General features: G+C 42.0%; 1 protein-coding gene across 1 annotated transcript in view; it reads left to right on the forward strand.

The window, feature by feature from the left end:
- LOC308080311 (sentrin-specific protease 7-like) overlaps positions 1 to 20,503 on the forward strand; it is a 59,276-nt gene extending 38,773 nt beyond the window's left edge. The window contains exons 8-18 of the mRNA XM_080422116.1: positions 804 to 1,000; positions 7,478 to 7,524; positions 7,891 to 8,007; positions 8,393 to 8,506; positions 9,338 to 9,430; positions 11,837 to 12,108; positions 14,623 to 14,663; positions 15,976 to 16,019; positions 17,479 to 17,547; positions 18,988 to 19,138; positions 19,937 to 20,503. Coding sequence (XP_080278242.1) covers positions 804 to 1,000; positions 7,478 to 7,524; positions 7,891 to 8,007; positions 8,393 to 8,506; positions 9,338 to 9,430; positions 11,837 to 12,108; positions 14,623 to 14,663; positions 15,976 to 16,019; positions 17,479 to 17,547; positions 18,988 to 19,138; positions 19,937 to 20,074 — 1,283 coding nt within the window. The 3' untranslated portion in view covers positions 20,075 to 20,503. The remainder of the gene's footprint in view (positions 1 to 803; positions 1,001 to 7,477; positions 7,525 to 7,890; positions 8,008 to 8,392; positions 8,507 to 9,337; positions 9,431 to 11,836; positions 12,109 to 14,622; positions 14,664 to 15,975; positions 16,020 to 17,478; positions 17,548 to 18,987; positions 19,139 to 19,936) is intronic.
- Positions 20,504 to 21,037: the final 534 nt, after the last annotated feature.

Raw genomic sequence — 21,037 nt, forward strand, 5'->3', positions numbered from 1 at the left:
GTGAAAAGTACACAGAACAGCGCGATCACAGATTAAACGATGAGAAAGCTATCAGCGCGGCTAACGCGTCGACGGCCAAGTGGGAAAACTAGCAATTGACTCGATGGCAGGTCGACGGCAGGTCAAAGAGTTAACAGGGTTATTACTAGACAGTTTAGCAAACTAGCATTTCACATCAAAGTAATTGTAACATTTCTTTTCTCCATACATCATTTCTATGAGGCGTCCAGAACATTAAACATAAATTAAACATACTTCCTCAACTAGGATTTCTTAGGACTGTTGTTAATGTTGTTCTGGACTCATTGAAATGATGTATGGTGAAAAAAAATCTGTTACAATTACTTTGATGTGAAATGCTGCTAGAATATATGGCAATAACACCCTGTAGTTCTGTTATATTGGTTCACAAATGGCTAAAATATATATTTTTTGATATTTTATCAGAATTCTTCTCCTCAAAATGTATTTAGAAGTCAAATAAAATCTCAGATGAATGAAAATTCGATCACCATTTTTATGGCTTTTTGACCATAATTGGCGGCCATTTTGGATTGATGCTAAATTAAACATAATTTCCGCAACTAGGATTTCCTAGGACTTTTAGTATGTTGTTCTGGTAACTTTATAGAAATGGTTTGTGAAGAAAAAAAAGAAAGAAAAAAAAAAAGAAATACCATAATTTTATGACTTTTAGACAATAACTGGCGGCCATTTTGGATTGACATTAATTAACACATTGAGTGCCAATGAAAAAAGTTTGAGAAGCACTGATATATAGAACCTCTGTCCTATGTCCTCAGAGGGGGCGTGTCCGTTCATCCTGGTGGAACTGGCGTCTCCGCTGGCGGCGCTGCAGTCGGCTCTGCTGCGCTCCCTGCTGGACATGTACGGCACCGCGGCCTCCCGCTCCGTGTCCGTCAGCGTGGACCACGCCCTGTCGCTGATGCACAGACACCCCCCCCTGCTGGCCGCGCTGAGGGGCCACAACACTGCCGGGGTGAGAGAAGTGTGTGTGTGTGTGTGTGTGTGTGTGTGTGTGTGTGTGTGTGTGTGTGTGTGTGTGTGTGTGTGTGTGTGTGTGTGTGTGTGTGTGTGTGTGTGTGTGTGTGTGTAAGTGCGTGCGTGCCAGATTTTTGTTTTTTCAAAGAAAAAAATAAGTGCTTAGGAAGCGAGATACAGCCTTTTTCAGTTATACTTTAAACAAAGAGTGGATGGAGCTGCAAATCTTCAGATACTGATATCTTGGGTTCTGAACACTTAAAAAAAAAAAAAAAAAAAAAAAAACTCGGGATTTCTCGTTCTGGCACTGAGGGAGTTAATATCAATATCAGTCACCAGAAGCAGAGACGTGTGTTTTAATGAGTCTAACATTCATTAGAAGGACAATATCAGTCATTAGAAGCAGAGACGTGTGTTTTAATGAGTCTAACCTTCATTAGAAGGACAATATCAGTCACTAGAAGCAGAGACGTGTGTTTTAATGAGTCTAACATTCATTAGAAGGACAATATCAGTCATTAGAAGCAGAGACGTGTGTTTTAATGAGTCTAACCTTCATTAGAAGGACAATATCAGTCACTAGAAGCAGAGACGTGTGTTTTAATGAGTCTAACATTCATTAGAAGGACAATATCAGTCACTAGAAGCAGAGACGTGTGTTTTAATGAGTCTAACATTCATTAGAAGGACAATATCAGTCACCAGAAGCAGAGACGTGTGTTTTAATGAGTCTAACATTCATTAGAAGGACAATATCAGTCACCAGAAGCAGAGACGTGTGTTTTAATGAGTCTAACATTCATTAGAAGGACAATATCAGTCACCAGAAGCAGAGACGTGTGTTTCAATGAGTCTAACATTCATTAGAAGGACAATATCAGTCACCAGAAGCAGAGACGTGTGTTTTAATGAGTCTAACGTTCATTAGAAGGACAATATCAGTCACTAGAAGCAGAGACGTGTGTTTTAATGAGTCTAACATTCATTAGAAGGACAATATCAGTCACTAGAAGCAGAGACGTGTGTTTTAATGAGTCTAACGTTCATTAGAAGGACAATATCAGTCACTAGAAGCAGAGACGTGTGTTTTAATGAGTCTAACATTCATTAGAAGGACAATATCAGTCACCAGAAGCAGAGACGTGTGTTTTAATGAGTCTAACATTCATTAGAAGGACAATATCAGACACTAGAAGCAGAGACGTGTGTTTTAATCAGTCTAACATTCATTAGAAGGACAATATCAGTCACTAGAAGCAGACGTGTGTTTTAATGTGTCTAACATTCATTAGAAGGACAATATCAGTCACTAGAAGCAGAGACGTGTGTTTTAATGAGTCTAACGTTCATTAGAAGGACAATATCAGTCACTAGAAGCAGAGACGTGTGTTTTAATGAGTCTAACATTCATTAGAAGGACAATATCAGTCACTAGAAGCAGAGACGTGTGTTTTAATGAGTCTAACATTCATTAGAAGGACAATATCAGTCACTAGAAGCAGAGACGTGTGTTTAATGAGTCTAACATTCATTAGAAGGAAGGAACTTAAAAAGCTGTCTGTGGTGAAACACTGAAGCATGAGGGAGACGTTCACATGTTGGGAAGTGAAATATCCGGTAACACTTGCTATGTCTTTGATACATTATAAACATCCCTATAATGTATTATAATCTGCTTATAACACTGTATAATTATAGCCATAAGCACTCATGAATATTAATAATGTCTTATAACAATAATCATAACACATTATAAAGCATTCTATAATGACTTATACAGTCAATTATTTTAATTGTCTATAATATTTTAAACAACAAATGACCACTTATAGTGACTTGTTAGGACAGTATAATGCATGTTAACTGTGATTACAATGCATTATAAGGTGATTATAAAGCAAAGGGAGTGTCCTGGTAGCCTGGTAAACCACTCCCTCCACAGATCTCATTTATATTTAATTCCAGCATCAAAGTCTGTTTGGCTTTTTGTCTGTGGGCGGGAGCTGGGCGGGATTAGTACCATTGACTGACAACCCCTTCAGCCAATCAGCAGATCGTTCCACCACCAGAGCAACGTGACGCAAGGGGACATTTGAAAGGACCATGCCGTAAAGAGGTTGCTTTATACGGATACGTGACTATCACTGTCCGCCCCTGCCGGTTCTCTGAATTTGTATTTTTTAAATAGTCTCTCTCATGATTAATTAACCACATATATGAAGTTAAACAACTAAATGCTTTACGAAAAAATATCTTAAAAGTTAATTTCGTGCCACAAAAAATAAGTTTGAGAGCGTTTTGAAGTCATTCGGCTTCACTCGGGTTATTGGTGCGAATAGCAGTTTTATGCTCATTGCTCACCAATACCTTTAAAGTGGTCTCTTGGTTTGACCAATGTTGGCCAGCAGTCCACAAGAACATTTAAGCATGTAGACCACATGAGTTGAGTTACAGTTTGTATTAGTGAGGACATTTTATATGTTTTACCAGTGTGTGGATGGGTGAAGAATTTAGTGTTGGATGAATTGGAGCACTGAGCACAGTTTCCACGTTTAGAAGCCCTGTGGGGGGTTAGGGAGCCAGCCACATGTTTGATAGTTTGGGATCACTTTCTAGAACATGCTAGTGTTTAACCCATTGAGACATGAAGCCGATTCTACATGTCTCCTAAATCTCAACAGTTTTCTGAAAAACGTATGTTTCTATATCAGTGGTGCTCAATCTTTTTCATGTCAAGGACCCCCCAAAATTACATGTATTTGGCCGCAGACCCCAATCAAAATATTTTGTTCCAGGGACCCCCAGAAGCAAAGATTTGAGTTAAAAATGTTCGCTTTAAAAATATATTATGTTCAAAGATTTGCACACATTTTCATGATTTTTCAAAAATAGCAGATATACAAGCTCGTAGCGCGGCACTCGGTGCCGCGCTATGAGCTTGTATATCTGCTATTTTTGAATAGCCTAAAGTGTAAAATAATGCTTTTTAGCTCAAATCAAAAAATGACACAGTTCCAGGTATTAATGGGTTAAGGAATACGTTCTTAATTATCCCTGCCGCTGGTGTATGTTGCGTAGAAAAACAAAGCCGGGTGGGTGTCTGCTTGGGCTTTTTAGTAAGTAGGGACGTTCTATCAGTATGTAGAGCTCTATGGTATGCTGCGTCTAGGTCCGCTTGGTTGTAGCCTCTTTCTACAAAGCGGTTGGTGAGGTCTGTAGCTTTTGATTCAAAACCTATGGTGGAGCTACAGTTACGTCTGAGGCGCAGGTATTGGCCAATAGGGATATTGCGAATAAGGTGTTTAGAATGTTTGCTATTCGCTCTGAGTAAGGTATTCCTGCTGAGCGGTTTGCGGTAAATAGTGTCAAACAGACCATCATTACTTTTGTGAGGTCTAAAAAAGTTGATTTGGTCATTGTTAGACTCCAAGGTCAAGGTTAACACATTGGGTGCCAGAGGTTTATTAAAATATTATACGTTGAATGCCTGCATTTCTTCCATCCACTTGCGTTGATACGTTTCGTGCTGTAGAAGCCCCGACGCGGAAGTGCATGTAAACAAAGCGTGCGTGCGAGACGGCGGAGGGTCCCGACTAACGCCTGGAACAATAATATTTCCAACGCGATCCTCCATTGCAGAGTGATCGCCGATCGAAAACAGCTCGTTTCCACCACATTAAAAAGAAATGGAGATATTAAGCTTTTAGTCAAGGAGATAACATTGAAAACGCCGACCGGAAGGATTTTTGACATGGAGCCACATCCAGCCTCTTCTTCTCAGAAACTCCTTGGGTGATGTCAAAGTTTCGTTTTAGCGCCCCACGTGGGCCACTCGTATAAAAATAGAATTGGGTCAAAAACGGTCCGGACCGTTTTCGGCACTCGATGTGTTAAGTACCCAGTGGTGGAGTTGACATACAGGAGGAAGGCTTGCAGCTCGTCTACGGTGCCCTTCCAGATCAAAAGCACGTCATCAATGTACCGGCGCCATAAAGCCATTTTGGGGAGAAATGTGCTATTCACAGGGTTATGGACAAATCTTTCTTCCCAGAAACCCGTAACCAGGCAGGCGTATGACGGGGCAAAAGCACTACCCATAGCAGTAGCATTGTAAATAAAAATGACCAGAGTACTTGAAACATTGTTAGACAGAATGATCTCAGCGAGGTCAGTCATTATGTGTGTCTAGGTAGTGGGAGATGGCTTCTAGACCAGAGGTGATGATGCAGTGGACCACTATATGTCCACACTCACTCCAGAGGGCCACTATATGTCCACACTCACTCCAGAGGGACACTTTGCATATACTCGGGCAGACACCTCATATCTCCGTATTTTAACTTTTTTCATCCGTGAATGCCGTACTTCACCATTATATGTCACACAAAAGTAGCAAAAATAGCCGATCTACAAGCTCAAAACACATTTTGAGCTTGTAGATCGGCTATTTTTGCTACTTTTGAATTGGAATCCTGAAAAGTAACACTTTTTATTTCAAGAGATATTTCACTTTCAAAAAATCTTTGGGTCATTTTATCGTCTACTCAGGCTTTTGTGAGCCCCCCAGACCGTTTTTAAGTTGCTTGATTCAGTATTTAGATATTTGATATTCATTTTATCAGACACGCCCCCCGAGGGGTGCGTGTTTTTTCCATAACTTTTTCATTTATTTTTTTAAAAAAAATTTGGAAAATGAAAAAAAAAAAATACAATAAAAGAAATGTAAAAAAAAAAAAAAAAAAGGTAATCGAAAAAACACGGCCCCCTCGCGTATTAGGAGGGCAGGATGAGTCACCAGAACCAAGGACGGGTGTTTTCGATAAATCTAACATGTTAAAAAAGAGTTTGAAGTTATGATGGGTTTGTATAGGAAGGGGGCGTGTCTGATAAAATTAATATCAAACATCTAAATACTGAATCAAGCAACTTAAAAACTGTCTGGGGGGCTCACAAAAGCCTGAGTAGACGATAAAATGACCCAACGTTTTTTTGAAAGTGAAATATCCCTTTCATTTCAAATGCATTTAGTTATACTTATGTTAACTTTATGAACTTAAATACAAATACATTGGACATAAAATAGACAATAGAATGTTAATACTAGTCATTAAGCTACTAATATAGACTGAAGTCATTAAAGCGGGTCATGTATTATACATGTTAGGAATCATAACAGCTGAAATCAATAATATATCATTATTCTGATATTAACCTGCGGGCCGCATTAAGTGAAGGTGGAGGCCGCATGTGACCCCCGGTCCTCTAGTTGCCCATGTATGATCTAGAACAACATCATGCGAGGGTAGTTAATACCCTCACAAAAACATGTAGTAATCCTGGTTGCTATACCGCCTCCCCCATGACAGCCGGGGCGCCTGATGGAGGGGAAAGGAACTGGTTGGAATAACGTGTTCCTTCCACGCACTACGTCCTACCAGGGAAACTCCCCCGTCAGGTGATAAGAAGGTCAGTTGGCTCTCATGCATTGAAGGAAGCATGAGCTCGGCCCTGGCCTCCCCAGGATGTGGGGGACTGGTGTAGTGCTGGTGTAGTGCTGGTGTAGGGCTGGTGTAGGGCTGGTGTAGGGCTGGTGTCGGGCTGGTGTCGCGCCCAGGATCACTTAGGAAATTGGCACCGGGTGAGAAAAAGTGGGTTACAAAAATTGCGGGATAAAAAATGTAATAAAAAAAATCATGTGGTATGCATGTATAGAGACTCTGTACATCAAGTGAAGCTAAGATAACAGCATGTTCACATTTCATTACATTTTGAATTAGATTCAGAACGTCAGGGTGGTAGAATGAGACAATGTGGTGTCCCCAAGATAGGACGGCAAATTTAGGGCATGTTTTCTTAAAGAAATGATCAACATATTGAGACAGGGGCGGGGGGGGGGGGGGTTCTGTGGATTTTAGGAACACCATAGATTACTGGGCACACAGGGTGATCTTTAACCACAAATGTATGTTACATGTCTGTGATAAAAACCTCTCTTGTTAGACGCATCAATAAGTCATTTGAGACTTGCAGTAGGGTTGGAGGGTAGAGGAGTGTAATGGTTGTTATCCATCAGCTGGCTTGTTATATCCAGGTTATATTTATCACGACTCATGACTACTACTGCGCCACCTTTATCGGCTGGGTGTATAATAATGTCTTTTCTTATTTTCTCCTCCCGCAGCGCGTGCCCCTCCTCGTTTTCCTTGTTGAGGGCGTGTGGGAAAAACTGATTTTTGGAAGACCCTTTTATGGGCATCGGCTACGTCAGTGGTCCTTCACGTTGCCTCGGGAAGGATTTTCTTTTGCCATGCCAGTCGTATACGGTCCCCACCTCGCAGTCTTTGATGTCGCGCTTGTATTTGTCCATCTTGTAGGCTTGTAGATCTTTCACAAACAGGGTGGTGGTGATGTTGGTCGTTATGTTGTATTACACATGTTATTATCTGATTCTGTCTGTCTGTGTCTGTCTCTCTAGGTCAGTTCCAGACTCAGGAGCAGGGCAGCGTCATGTCTCACTACCAGGTAAAGTAGTTCTCAGAACAACGGGCCTTAGGGTTTTAGGGTTATAGGGTTTTTAGGGTTTTAGGTATTTTAGATTTTTAGGGTTTTTAGATTTTTAGGGTTCTTAGGGTTTTTAGGGTTTTAGGTATTTAGGGTTTTTAGGGTTTTTAGGGTTTTTAGGGTTTTAGGGTTTTTAGGGTTTTAGGGTCTTTAGTTTTTTTTTTTTTGCCAAGGGTTAGGGTTAGGGTTTAGGGTTTATCATGATCTCTAGATTTGCTGCTCCATTCACTTCTTTGTTAACTTATTACTTAAAAAGGCTTTATCTTTTTGACTTACTGTGTGTGTGTGTGTGTGTGTGTGTGTGCGCGTGTGCGTGTGCGTGTGCAGGTTGATCCAGTATCCGTTGACCCCGGGTAAAGGTCGTATCGCCGTGACAACAGAGGACCTCTGCTGCCTGGATGAAGGAGAGTTCCTCAACGATGTGATCATCGACTTCTACCTCAAGTATGTTAATTATGTTAATTAACTCATTATATATTATATTAACACATCATTGACTTCTACCTCAAGTATGTTAATGACATGTTAATGATATGTTAATTAACTCATTACCTATTACATAATCTCCTCATCTGGTCTCCTCATCTCCTCTCCTCCTCTGGTCTCCTCTCCTCTCCTCTCCTCATCTGGTCTCCTCCTCTCATCTGGTCTCCTCGTCTCCTCGTCTCCTCTCCTCTCATTTCCTCCTCTGGTCTCCTCCTCTCCTCCTCTCCTCCTCTCCTCTCCTCATCTGGTCTCCTCCTCTCATCTGGTCTCCTCCTCGTCTCCTCGTCTCCTCTCCTCTCCTCATTTCCTCCTCTCCTCTCCTCTCCTCGTCTCCTCTCCTCAGGTACTTGTTGTTGGAGTGTTCAGGGATCATGTCTGAACGTTGTCACGTGTTCAGCAGCTTCTTCTACAGACAGCTGACCAAGAGAAGAACCACTGAAGAGGAACCTCAACCTCTGTAAGAAACCCTTTAGAACCTTTAAACCCTTTAGAACCTTTAAACCCTTTAGAACCTTTAAGACCTTTAGAACCTTTAAACCCTTTTGAACCTTTAAACCCTTTTGAACCTTTAAACCCTTTAGAACCTTTAAACCCTTTAGAACCTTTAGAACATTTAAACCCTTTAGTACCTTTAGAACATTCAAACCCTTTAGAACATTTAAACCCTTTAGAACATTTAAACCCTTTAGAGCCTTTAGAACCTTTAAAACATTTAAACCCTTTAGAACCTTTAGAGCCTTTAGAACCTTTAAAACATTTAAACCCTTTAGAACATTTAAACCATTTAGAACCTTTAAAACATTTAAACCCTTTAGAACCTTTAGAACCTTTAAAACATTTAAACCCTTTAGAACCTTTAGAACATGTAAACCCTTTAGAACCTTTAAAACATTTAAACCCTTTAGAACCTTTAAAAATTTAAACCCTTTAGAACCTTTAAAATATTTAAACCCTTTAGAACCTTTAAAACGTTTAAACCCTTTAGAACCTTTAAAACATGTAAACCATTTAGAACCTTTAAACCCTTTAGAACCTTTAAGACATTTAAAACCTTTAGAACCTTTAAAACCTTTAGAACCTTTAGAACCACTGAAGAGGAACCTCAACCTCTGTAAGAACACCGGCATAAACCATTAAAGGTTTTAATAGTTCTTACAGACTGTTGTCTCAGACACTGTGTGTGTGTGTGTGTGTGTGTGTGTGTGTGTGTGTGTGTGTGTGTGTGTGTGTGTGTGTGTGTGTGTGTGTGTGTGTGTGTGTGTGTGTGTGTGTGTGTGTGTGTGTTCAGGGACAGAGTCAGCAGACATCAGAGGGTGAAGACTTGGACTCGAAACGTTGACATCTTCGACAAAGACTTCCTGTTTGTGCCCGTCAATCAAGAGTAAGGCCCCCACACGTAAACAAATCACTAGTCCATGTGATGTCACCATCCACAGGATGCGACGTCGCCATGGGTGCGACGTCGACATCCGACGTCGCCATCCAACTAAGCTTGTAGATCGGTTATTTTCAATATATATGTATTTTCAAAGTATTAAAGGTAGGGTAAGTGATATTTTTGGGTTAAAAAAAAAGTATTTTGTTAAAAGGTTAAAGCATTATATTGTGATAGTAATCATTGCTATAGAGTGTTTGTTCAGTAACAGGAGTCTCCCCGTCTCTCCAGCTCTTTAATAAACAGAAAATAAATTTTCCGGTAGGTGTCAAAATCTCAGCCAATCAGGAGAAAGTACCCATTTTTAAGCTTATTTTTTATAGTATTCCAGTTCCAATTTTGTCTGCTCATTTCTTAGTGACATCACTTCCAATTTCATTTGTTTAATCTGTATCCTGATTGAGTTCTCTATCCTGATTGGATAAAATTGGAAATTAAACTGAAACTGAAACGAAAATGCATTTTCTGTTTTATAAAGAGTTGGAGAGACAAGGAGACTCCTTTTACTGAACAAACACTCTATAGTAATGAGTACTATCACAATATATAGCTATTTAACACTTATTTTAACCAAAGAAAATTTGCTGAAAAATAGGCTTCATTTGCAGTCTGTAGAGTCTTTCGCCACTACCCTGACCCTTCCTCTTTGCCTTGTCTACTTGTTGTCAATTAGTTGTACGAGCTCTTGTTTTATTGTATCTTGTCTATTCAACCAGGTGTCCATGAGGCGGGGGGGGGGGGCGGGTAGCCTTGGGTGGGTTGGGGGGGGGGACCTTCTCCACATTGTAGCCACCAGAGGAAATGTCCGGGGGGGGGGGGGGGGAGGGTCCAAATTGATCCAAATAATCCATATCCCATCCGTTTAACCGACGCAGACAATTTATCTACTTTTTCATTCTGGCTCATCCAGTCTGGAGCAGGAGTCCATCATGTATCCGGCTGAAAATGTACCATCCGGGCAGTTGGGCTCCTCCCCCTCCGGTCCCCATTTTCTTGTTGAGAACATTTTGTCTATGGCGTTTAGAGACCAGTTAACAATTTCCATGTTTTCACCCGGGATTGTTCGTGGGTACAGTGTAGAGAGGAGAGGAGAGGTGGGTACAGTGTAGAGAGGAGAGGTGAGGTGGGTACAGTGTAGAGAGGAGAGGAGAGGTGGGTACAGTGTAGAGAGGAGAGGTGAGGTGGGTACAGTGTAGAGAGGAGAGGAGAGGTGGGTACAGTGTAGAGAGGAGAGGAGAGGTGGGTACAGTGTAGAGAGGAGAGGTGGGTACAGTGTAGAGAGGAGAGGTGAGGTGGGTACAGTGTAGAGAGGAGAGGAGAGGTGGGTACAGTGTAGAGAGGAGAGGAGAGGTGGGTACAGTGTAGAGAGGAGAGGAGAGGTGGGTACAGTGTAGAGAGGAGAGGTGGGTACAGTGTAGAGAGGAGAGGAGAGGTGGGTACAGTGTAGAGAGGAGAGGTGGGTACAGTGTAGAGAGGAGAGGTGGGTACAGTGTAGAGAGGAGAGGAGAGGTGGGTACAGTGTAGAGAGGAGAGGAGAGGTGGGTACAGTGAGGAGAGGAGAGGTGGGTACAGTGTAGAGAGGAGAGGAGAGGTGGGTACAGTGTAGAGAGGAGAGGAGAGGTGGGTACAGTGTAGAGAGGAGAGGTGGGTACAGTGTAGAGAGGAGAGGTGGGTACAGTGTAGAGAGGAGAGGAGAGGTGGGTACAGTGTAGAGAGGAGAGGAGAGGTGGGTACAGTGTAGAGAGGAGAGGTGGGTACAGTGTAGAGAGGAGAGGTGGGTACAGTGTAGAGAGGAGAGGAGAGGTGGGTACAGTGTAGAGAGGAGAGGAGAGGTGGGTACAGTGTAGAGAGGAGAGGTGGAGAGAGATAAGGGTCGGGAGGGAAGAAAAATGCGAGCGCCTTCGTCAGCAAGCAGAGACTACTCGCTGTGTAATTGCTCATTTGATGTTATGTGTCTCATCTGTTTAATAAAGTATGGAGCTGATATATGTCACTCTTACCTTAGCTCTAGGTATGCTCTTAGTTGCTTGTTTTAGAAGAGAATGTTTCAGACTTCTGGTGATTAGTAGTTTTGTTCCCTACCTACAGTATGTTGATGCACTTATTGTAAGTCTCTTTGGATAAAAGTGTCTGCTAAATGACTGTCATGACATGTCATGTCATGGTGTGTTTTCTCCTAATGTTCTCCTAATGTTCTCCTAATGTTCCTCAGGTCTCACTGGTACCTGGTGATGGTGTGTTTTCTCCTAATGTTCTCCTAATGTTCTCCTAATGTTCCTCAGGTCTCACTGGTACCTGGTGATGGTGTGTTTTCTCCTAATGTTCTCCTAATGTTCTCCTAATGTTCCTCAGGTCTCACTGGTACCTGGTCATGGTGTGTTTTCCAGGGCTGGTCAAAGATCATCTGGAGGAAACGAGCTCCTGCATGTCGACGCCCCATGAGGAGCAGGAGGAGGTGAAGAGACCACGCCCCCATGAGGAGCAGGAGGAGGTGAAGAGACCACGCCCCCATGAGGAGCAGGAGGAGGTGAAGAGACCACGCCCCCATGAGGAGCAGGAGGAGGTGAAGAGACCACGCCCCCATGAGGAGCAGGAGGAGGTGAAGAGACCTCGGCTCACAAGAGGTACGCTGCGGTTATCCTCCTTTTAGAAATGTATTTTTTTCACTGGCTTTTCCACTCTGGACTCTAAGACAGTCTGATGAGCTGAGACAAGACAGCTCCTCTTTATGCTTTTGAATACCTTGGTGTGTTTATTGCTTTTAATTTCAACAATATGATTAAAATGAATTTTACTCCAGTTTTCGAAAGCATTAACACATTCCATGCCAGAGTTTAATATCATAATGTACTCACCAGTGCCAGCGTTTTATTGTTGTTTTTTTGTTTTTTTCATGTCGCCACAGACCTCGCTAAATAAGTTAAAAGTGCGCGTTCATTTGGTTCTAAACACACAGCGGATCTGTGAGAAACGGCCAGCGAAAACAGTTTCCAAATCCGAGCCGCCATCTTGAAGATACAGCGGATCAACGCTAAACAGTGATCAGCGAGGAGAAAAACAACAACCGAGAAAATCGAGTTTTAAACAGGATCCCAGACAGGAAGCGGATACGATCGAAAAAAACGGAACCCGAATAATTCTGTTTCCGACCGGAAACGGAAATGGATCAAAAAAAATCGGACAGTGCACCTGGGGCACTTTCAATGGGAATCGGCGGTTCGCGTAGATCTACGCGATTGGCACGCTGCGGCTTTAAATAGGTTCGCGTAGATCTACGCGATTGGCATTCAATGTGTTAAAAGAGATCTGTAAAGGTGGACACCCCTTCCAGTCTCATTACTTGGACGCGTAGCAATTATAAAAATGAATGTCCTTCCTAGATTGCTGTATCAGATGCAGATGTTACCTCATTTCATACCCATCAAGTTTTTCAACACATTACATGCTTTGATTTCTAAATTTATCTGGCAGAAAAAACATGCCAGACTTAAACTCCAGAAACTACAGCTGCCCATCTTAAAAGGGGGTTTAGCCTTACCAAATCTCTTATACTATCATATGGCGTCCCAAGTAAGATATATAGTAGACTGGATCAAAAAGGATCCAAACTCTACCTTTCTAAATATGATCCCCTAGGCTCTCCCCTATGTCCTAGGTGTTAAAGTGGACAAGGTACTTATATTCATATGATCTGGACTTGCCCACAAATCAGACCCTTCTGGGTATCCATTCAAAATGAAATTCTTAAACTGATTGGAATTAAAATACCCTTAAATCCAAAGTATGTTCTAGGGGCAGACATAAATATCATAGTAACAAAAGGAAATTGACATTTAGTACGAGCTTTGCTCTATGCTGCTCGGTTGTCAATTCTCAATAAATGGATGGATGACAGTCCTCCAAGTGTTCTACTATGGTTTGAAAAAGTGCTACGTTTAATGATCTTAGACTCTCATATGTTCTACGGGGTAACTTGTCCGAATTTGTAGAAGCATGGCTGCCCTTAGCTAGCCTGGTAAACCCTCCCTCCAGAAATCTCATTTGTATTTTATTTCAGGAGTGAGTCTGGCCTGCAGACCTATATGGGAAATTTGGCTGTGGGCTGGAGCTGGGCGGGAGTAATGTAGCTTTGATGTCCAAGTGGCCCTTTGATGTCCAATTAAGCCACTTTAGGCTGCAGTGATTATCACCAAGAGTAATTGGTTTGTCTTTGATGTTAATGAGCAGCTTGTATGAAAGGTGTATTGATTAATGACGTGTGAACCACTCGGGTTCCACCTGATTGGCCTACCCCCGCTGTCAATCACAAAACAATGAGAGAGGACACTGATTGGCTCGGTTATTTGGTAATGCACTAGAAACGCCCATACAAGCCTTCATGCCAGACTCACTCCTGGAATCAAATGGAAATGAGATTTCCGGAGGGAGGGTTTACCAGGCTAGCCCTTAGCACCATCTATAGGGGATGAGTGGAGCAATGTCTTGTGTATTGGGGTGACGGAGGATGTCAGCTAGTTGCCATACTAATTGGGAGGCAGGGGATGGATACACATGGTAGAGTTGAGGTGTAGAGTTGAGGTGTTGAGGTGTAGAGTTGAGGTGTAGAGTTGAGGTGTAGAGTTGAGGTGTTGAGGTGTAGAGTTGAGGTGTTGGCAGCAATAATGTGATGATTATTATATAATGTATTTGGTGTGAAGTCTTTTAGGATTTGTTTTTGTCTTTATTGTATTGTTATGTTGGGCTATGTTGTGCCCTCTGTCCTGTCATACTCGTGGTGGAATGTCTACTTTTTTTTTGTCTAATACAAATATTGAAACGGAAATGTTTTTTTTTAAATATCATTATTGATTTGAGGTAGTATTTAGACGTATGACTTCAAATCAATATCCTGTCCCAGTCCCCTGTTGAAGACGGCAACACAACTCACTGTGCTTTAGACGAAACATTTAGCAAAGGGAAACACATTATAAAAAGTTTTCACATTTGAGTTCAATACAAAGGACTAAAAAAACAAACATCCATCTAGTGTTGGAAACAGATACTCAGAACACAGCAAAAATAATAACTAAATGACTATAAATGAAATTGAAAGATTAGGAAGTTTAAATGAGTTTTTATGTTTTTGTTTTGTGTTGCAGGTCTGAGAGCCAGAGGACAACAGTCTATCACCACACCCCCAGTAAGAATTATTATTATTATTATTAGTATTATTATTATTGTCTCCTCTAGGTGAAAGGCATGGCGAGAGAGTATGTTTTGCACCCTGTCCGTGTGTCATTAGTGTGGTTGCCCTAACAGGGCAACCACACTATAGTAATCCTCACCCTTTATTATTCCTCTAGATAAACTTTATTTCCAATCGTAACTCCTCCCACAGTTTATTTTTCCCAATTTAGTGCCATATGCCAAAATGACCGGCCTCACCGGGAATCGTGTGCTTGTATTTTGCTAAGAGATTGGGTGCATAGTTTAATTGATATTGATTTATTAGTGCATTAAATTTCCCCATCCACTTTAATGAAAAAGTGAAAACTCAAATTCAAGTATTTTTTTCTCAGAAACCGTAAGAGCTAGAGTTACCAGATTTGGAGGGGAGGTTCATAATATTGTCCGAAATTATTGAAAAAATAATTACACGAATCGGCCACATGGTGGCGCTATAACAGCCCCATTTACGTTTTGGACTATAACTCTTGTACCGTAGGTCGTAAAATAAAAAAATGTCCCTAGATTCCTTGGGTCATGACGCAACTCCCCATATAGGCCACGCCCATTTGCGTCAGGATAGATTTTCCGCCATTTTGAATTTTCTTCAAAACACACTTTTAGCTCCTCCTCCCACATATTTTCTCCAAATTTCACAAAAATCGGTACACATGATCTCTGGACCCATACGATAATCTGGAGCAGAATTTTGATAGTCCATACCGTTCGTCCGTAAATGGCTTCCAAAGTTAGAGGGAGGGGCCCGTTTTACAAAAAAGCCCACAAATCACGAACAAAACGTCCAGTCAATCCCAAATTTGAAACGCATGTCAAGGGTGATTTACTCAACAAATCCCCAAAAGCATTTCCACTTTGATCCATAGGGGGCGCCACAAATGCTCAAAATGTAACCGTTTGATGCAAAAACCTTATGTTGGGGGGATCAATCCTCTCAAAATGAAACGCAAGTGATCTCAGGAGTTATGTGACAATGTAATTGGCGCAGCCTCCGACGGTATTCCTCCCAGCGTATTCCTCGAGTCCCGGCGGCAGCGACCCGCGACTCGCGTCGGCGCAACCACACTCTGCAATTGCCCTGAATTGCGACGCGTCTAGTTCTGTCTGTGAACAGCTAATCTCCGGCACCGTTGGCTTGATCGCAGTGAAACTGTGCACACACACTCCCTGGATGCCAGAGCAGAACCTCTGCTTCAAATGTTTTACATGGGCCTGTTATAGCGCCACCAGGAGGCCGCTTTTTGTGTAATGTGTATCATTTCTTCTAGGAGTGTACCAGGTTGGGGTGGAAGAGAGAGACAGCTTTAAAGAGGTGAGAACTATCGTTTCGATCCGTATAACTTCCTTATTGGTCGATATCAGCTTTTCCCCTTATAAATAATCGATCATTTCAGGAGCAAGAGCTTCAAAATCTGGTGGCCATGGGGTCAGCACTTTATATTTGAAATGTGAACGTTTATATAGATGTACGGACCGACCGTTTATATAGATGTACGGAACGTTTATATAGATGTACGGAACGTTTATATAGATGTACGGACCGTTTATATAGATGTACGGACCGTTTGTATAGATGTACGGACCGACCGTTTATATAGATGTACGGACCGTTTATATAGATGTACGGACCGTAAATGGAGAAAGGTTGAAGTTGATCCATGACTGTAACAGGAGTTTTCATGTACCGCAGGGTAAGACTACAGTAGCAGTTAATAAATAGACGACCAAATGAATGAATATACTTTAACGTGCGGAATCCGAAACAGGCAGCGCTGTGATTCTGAATATTGTTACGATTACGGTGATTAGTATTATTGACACCACCTTCGTGTAACTTTCCCGACGTTAAGCTGTGTATGTGTTCAACAACACAGCCATGCAGCCTTGCAGTTTAAGTGCAGATTTCAGCTTGGGAAAAGAACCCTCCAACCGTTTTCTGGGTACATGGAATCTGTTGCTGGTTCATAGTCACCATTGCGTTATCGTGGTATTCCTGTTTTTGCTTGTGTGTGTGTGTGTGTGTGTGTGTGTGTGTGTGTGTGTGTGTGTGTGTGTGTGTGTGTGTGTGTGTGTGTGTGTGTGTGTGTGTGTGTGTGTGTGTGTGTGTGTGTGTGTGTGTGTGTGTGTGTGCGGGCGAAATAACATTGACAGCTATGACAGGTGACGGAAGCTTGCCAGACCTATGCTAGCTTAACAACGGTTGCTAAGCTAGCATTGGACAATCTCTTTTGGGGTGGGGCTTAGCGAAGGGTCCATTAGAATATATCTAGGACAGTGTTTCTCAAAGTGTGGTCCAGGGACCCTCAAACTTCCTTGAGGGGGAACCAAATGGACCCTTACAGGTCTGTAGCTCTGAGAGTGTACACATGGAACCAAATGGACCCTTACAGGTCTGTAACTCTGAGAGTGTACACATGGAACCAAATGGACCCTTACAGGTCTGTAGCTCTGAGAGTGTACACATGGAACCAAATGGACCCTTACAGGTCTGTAGCTCTGAGAGTGTACACATGGAACCAAATGGACCCTTACAGGTCTGTGACTCTGAGAGTGTACACATGGAACCAAATGGACCCTTACAGGTCTGTAACTCTGAGAGTGTACACATGGAACCAAATGGACCCTTACAGGTCTGTAACTCTGAGAGTGTACACATGGAACCAAATGGAGTGTGTGTTGTTTAGTGTGTATTACATGCTGTGTATGTGTGTGTTGTTGTGTAATTGTATTAGTGTGTATTACATGCTGTGTATTTGTGTGTTGTTGTGTAGACCTTGCATTCTGGTCATGGATTCACTCAAACGGTCGTGCCATGAAAACGTCTGCAAACTGCTACGAGAGTAAGTATTATTATTAGTGTGGTTGCCCTAACAGGGCAACCAGACTATAGTACTCTTCCTACTTTATTCTTCTAGATAAACTTTATTTTGCCGTGCTACTCCTCCCACAGTTTTTTTTCCCCAATTTTGTGCCATATGTCAAAATGACCGGCTTCACCGGGAATCGTGCACTTGTATTTTGCTAAGAGATTGGTTACATACTTTAATTGATATTGATTTATTAGTGCATTAAATGTCCCCATCCACTTTAATGGAAAAATGAAAAAATTCAAGTATTTTTTTCTCAGAAACCGTAAGGGCTAGAGTTACAAGACTCTGAGGGAAGGTTCATAGTTTAGTGCGAAATTATTAAAAAAATTATTACACCAATCGGCCTCATGGTGGAGCTATAACAGCCCACTTTACGTTTTGGCCTATAACTCTTAAACCGTAGGTCATAAAATACAAATATTTTTTTCCCCCTAGATTCCTTGGGTCATGACGTAACTCCCATTATAGGCCACGCCTATTTGCGTCAGGATAGATTTTCCGCCATTTTGAATTTTCTTCAAAACACACTTTTAGCTCCTTCTCCCACATATTTTGTCCAAATTTCACAAACATCGGTACACATGATCTATGGACCCATGCGATGAACATCTCCAAGCGGAATTTTGATAGTCATTACCGTTCGTCTGTAAATGGCTTCCAAAGTTTGTGGGAGGGGCCCGTTTTACCAAATACGCCAAAAATCACAAAGGAAACGTCCAGTCGATCCCAAATTTAAATCACATGTCGAGGCTGGTTTAATCAACGATTCCCCAAAAGCATTTCCACTTTGATCCATAGGGGGCGCCACAAATGCGCAAAACGTAACCGTTTGATGCAAAAACAAGATTTTTGAGGGGATCAATCCTCTCAAAATGAAACGCGAGTGATCTCAGGAGTGACGTGACTATATGATTGGGCCGTTACATTTGTGGGAGGGGCCTGTGTCTTTAGTGGGAGGGGCCTATTTCCTCAAATCAAAACGGCACGTGTAACGAACGCGGGATCCGATCGGCACCGAATTCGAATCGCACGTCGCGCGGCCTCCGATGGTATTCCTCCAGGCGTATTGCTCGAGTCCCGCCCGCCGCGACCCGCGACCAGCGTCGGCGCAACCACACTTTGCAATTTCCCAGAATTGCGACGCGTCTAGTTATTATTTTAATATTAATATTAATATTAATATTAATATTAGACAATACCCGTCCGGGGATATGAGCCCCCAAAGTATGTGCAGTGTGGGTTATGCTCTTTACACAGACAGTATATCAGCGTGTGTGTGTGTGTGTGTGTGTGTGTGTGTGTGTGTGTGTGTGTGTGTGTGTGTGTGTGTGTGTGTGTGTGTGTGTGTGTGTGTGTGTGTGTGTGTGTGTGTGTGTGTGTGTGTGTGTGTGTGTGTGTGTGTGTGTGTAGTTACCTGTGTGTAGAATGGAGAGAGCGCAGGCAGAGTTCTCGTCTCTTCAGCTCAGAGAGCATGAAGAGCTCAAACTGCAGGCTCCCCCTGCAGGACAACAGCAGCGACTGCGGCCTCTACCTGCTGCAATATGTGGAGACATTCCTGAAGGTGAGACTGTCTGTCTGTCTGTCTGTCTGTCTGTCTGTCTGTCTTAATCCCTGCCTGTCTGTCTGTCTGCCTGCCTGTCTGTCTGCCTGCCTGCCTGCCTGCCTGCCTGTCTGTCTGTCTGTCTGTCTGTCTGTCTGTCTGTCTGTCTGTATCCCTGTCCGGCTGTCTGTCTGCCTGTCTGTCTGCCTGCCTGCCTGTCTGTCTGTCTGTCTGTCTGCCTGTCTGTCTGTCTGTCTGTCTGTCTGTCTGTCTGTCTGTCTGTCTGTCTGTCTGTCTGTCTGTCTGTCTGTCTGTCTGTCTGTATCCCTGCCTGTCTGTCTGTCTGTCTGTCTGTCTGTCTGTCTGTCTGTCTGTCTGTCTGTCTGTCTTCTAGCTTTGCCTCCAGAGAGTATGGATCATTGTCTTTTATTGTCTTGATGATGAATTGAATGCAGGACTGCAATGGAAACAAGCCCTCAGGGCTTTGTGTGTCCTTTTAGCTTTTCTTGTCCTAATTGTACTTGTTGAATATACGACCGTTTGATAAATCACACGTGAGCAGAGTCGGCTCTGAGCTGGTTTCTACCATCCATTAATAAATGTTTTACTATTTTCTACGTTTCATTAATAAATGTTTTACTATTTTCTACGTTTCATTAATAAATGTTACGTTTCATTAATAAATGTTTTAATATTTTCTACGTTTCATTGATAAATGTTTTACTATTTTCTACGTTTCATTAATAAATGTTTTACTTTGAGAGGTGATAATATATGTATATTTTTACATGAAACCCTGCATTCTGATTGGCTCCTCAGAACCCTGTGGTGCACTTTGACCTCCCGGTGTGCCTGGAGAACTGGTTTCCACGGCAGCAGGTCCGCAAGAAGAGAGAGGAGATCCGGAAACTGGTGATGGAAATGCACCGACGCCAGAACTCTGACAAACCAGTCTAAACCGGTTGTATACACCCAGAAACCAGTCTAAACTGGTCCATACTGAACCCTGAAAACCACTTTAATCTGGTTCCAGTCCGGTCCACATTTTCAGACAGTTTATCATCACATCTTCACTGGCAGGTAAAAACCTTGAACTTAAAGGGACACTTCATCGATTCTCAACCCAACAAACAAGCACCAACGTCAAGGTTACATAAACGATGCCCTCAACAAGAACACAAGGTTACATAAACGATGCCCTCAACAAGAACACAAGGTTACATAAACGATGCCCTCAACAAGAACACAAGGTTACATAAACGATGCCCTCAACAAGAACACAAATAAAAGCGTTTCTAAATGAGACACAGAGGTAACCAGCAGGCTGGTTCTTTCATCTTAAATGTTACGCTTCTCAAATATTAATAATAATTATAACTTATAATTGGTCCTCACTAATGCTCATTATAATATATTATAATGAGCATTAGTGAGGACCAATTATATGAAGATAAGATATAATATTATAATGAGCATTAATGAGGACCAATTATAGATTATAAGCAAATGGGTGAAGTGCTCAAATTGTAAAAAAAAAAATCTGTTCCATTGGATCTCATGTAGTTATTATTTATTATTTAATCACAATCTCTTGTTGATACTTTTCATTGGTTTAATATTTATAAATCACACTGAACCACCAAGCCGGAGAACAACCTGTATTTTTTCATGTTATTTTAGGCAGAATAACAAAAAATCCTAACAATTTTTTCAAAAATGCTGAGAATAGCTGATCTACAAGTTAACTTTGTGATGAGCTTGTACATCTGCTATTCTCGCCATTTTTTTTTTTTTTTGCGGGGCACTGTCATACAACGAAGTATAAAAAAATAGGGCATTAACAGGCTCTATGCACAGCAGACATATTGTAAAGAAATTGGGCCTCTTCCTTACTTACTTCACAGGTGTAACACAGTGGTT

This window comes from Gymnoscopelus braueri (genome assembly GCF_963280865.1).
Source record: "Gymnoscopelus braueri genome assembly, chromosome: 24".
NCBI classification, from domain to species: domain Eukaryota; kingdom Metazoa; phylum Chordata; class Actinopteri; order Myctophiformes; family Myctophidae; genus Gymnoscopelus; species Gymnoscopelus braueri.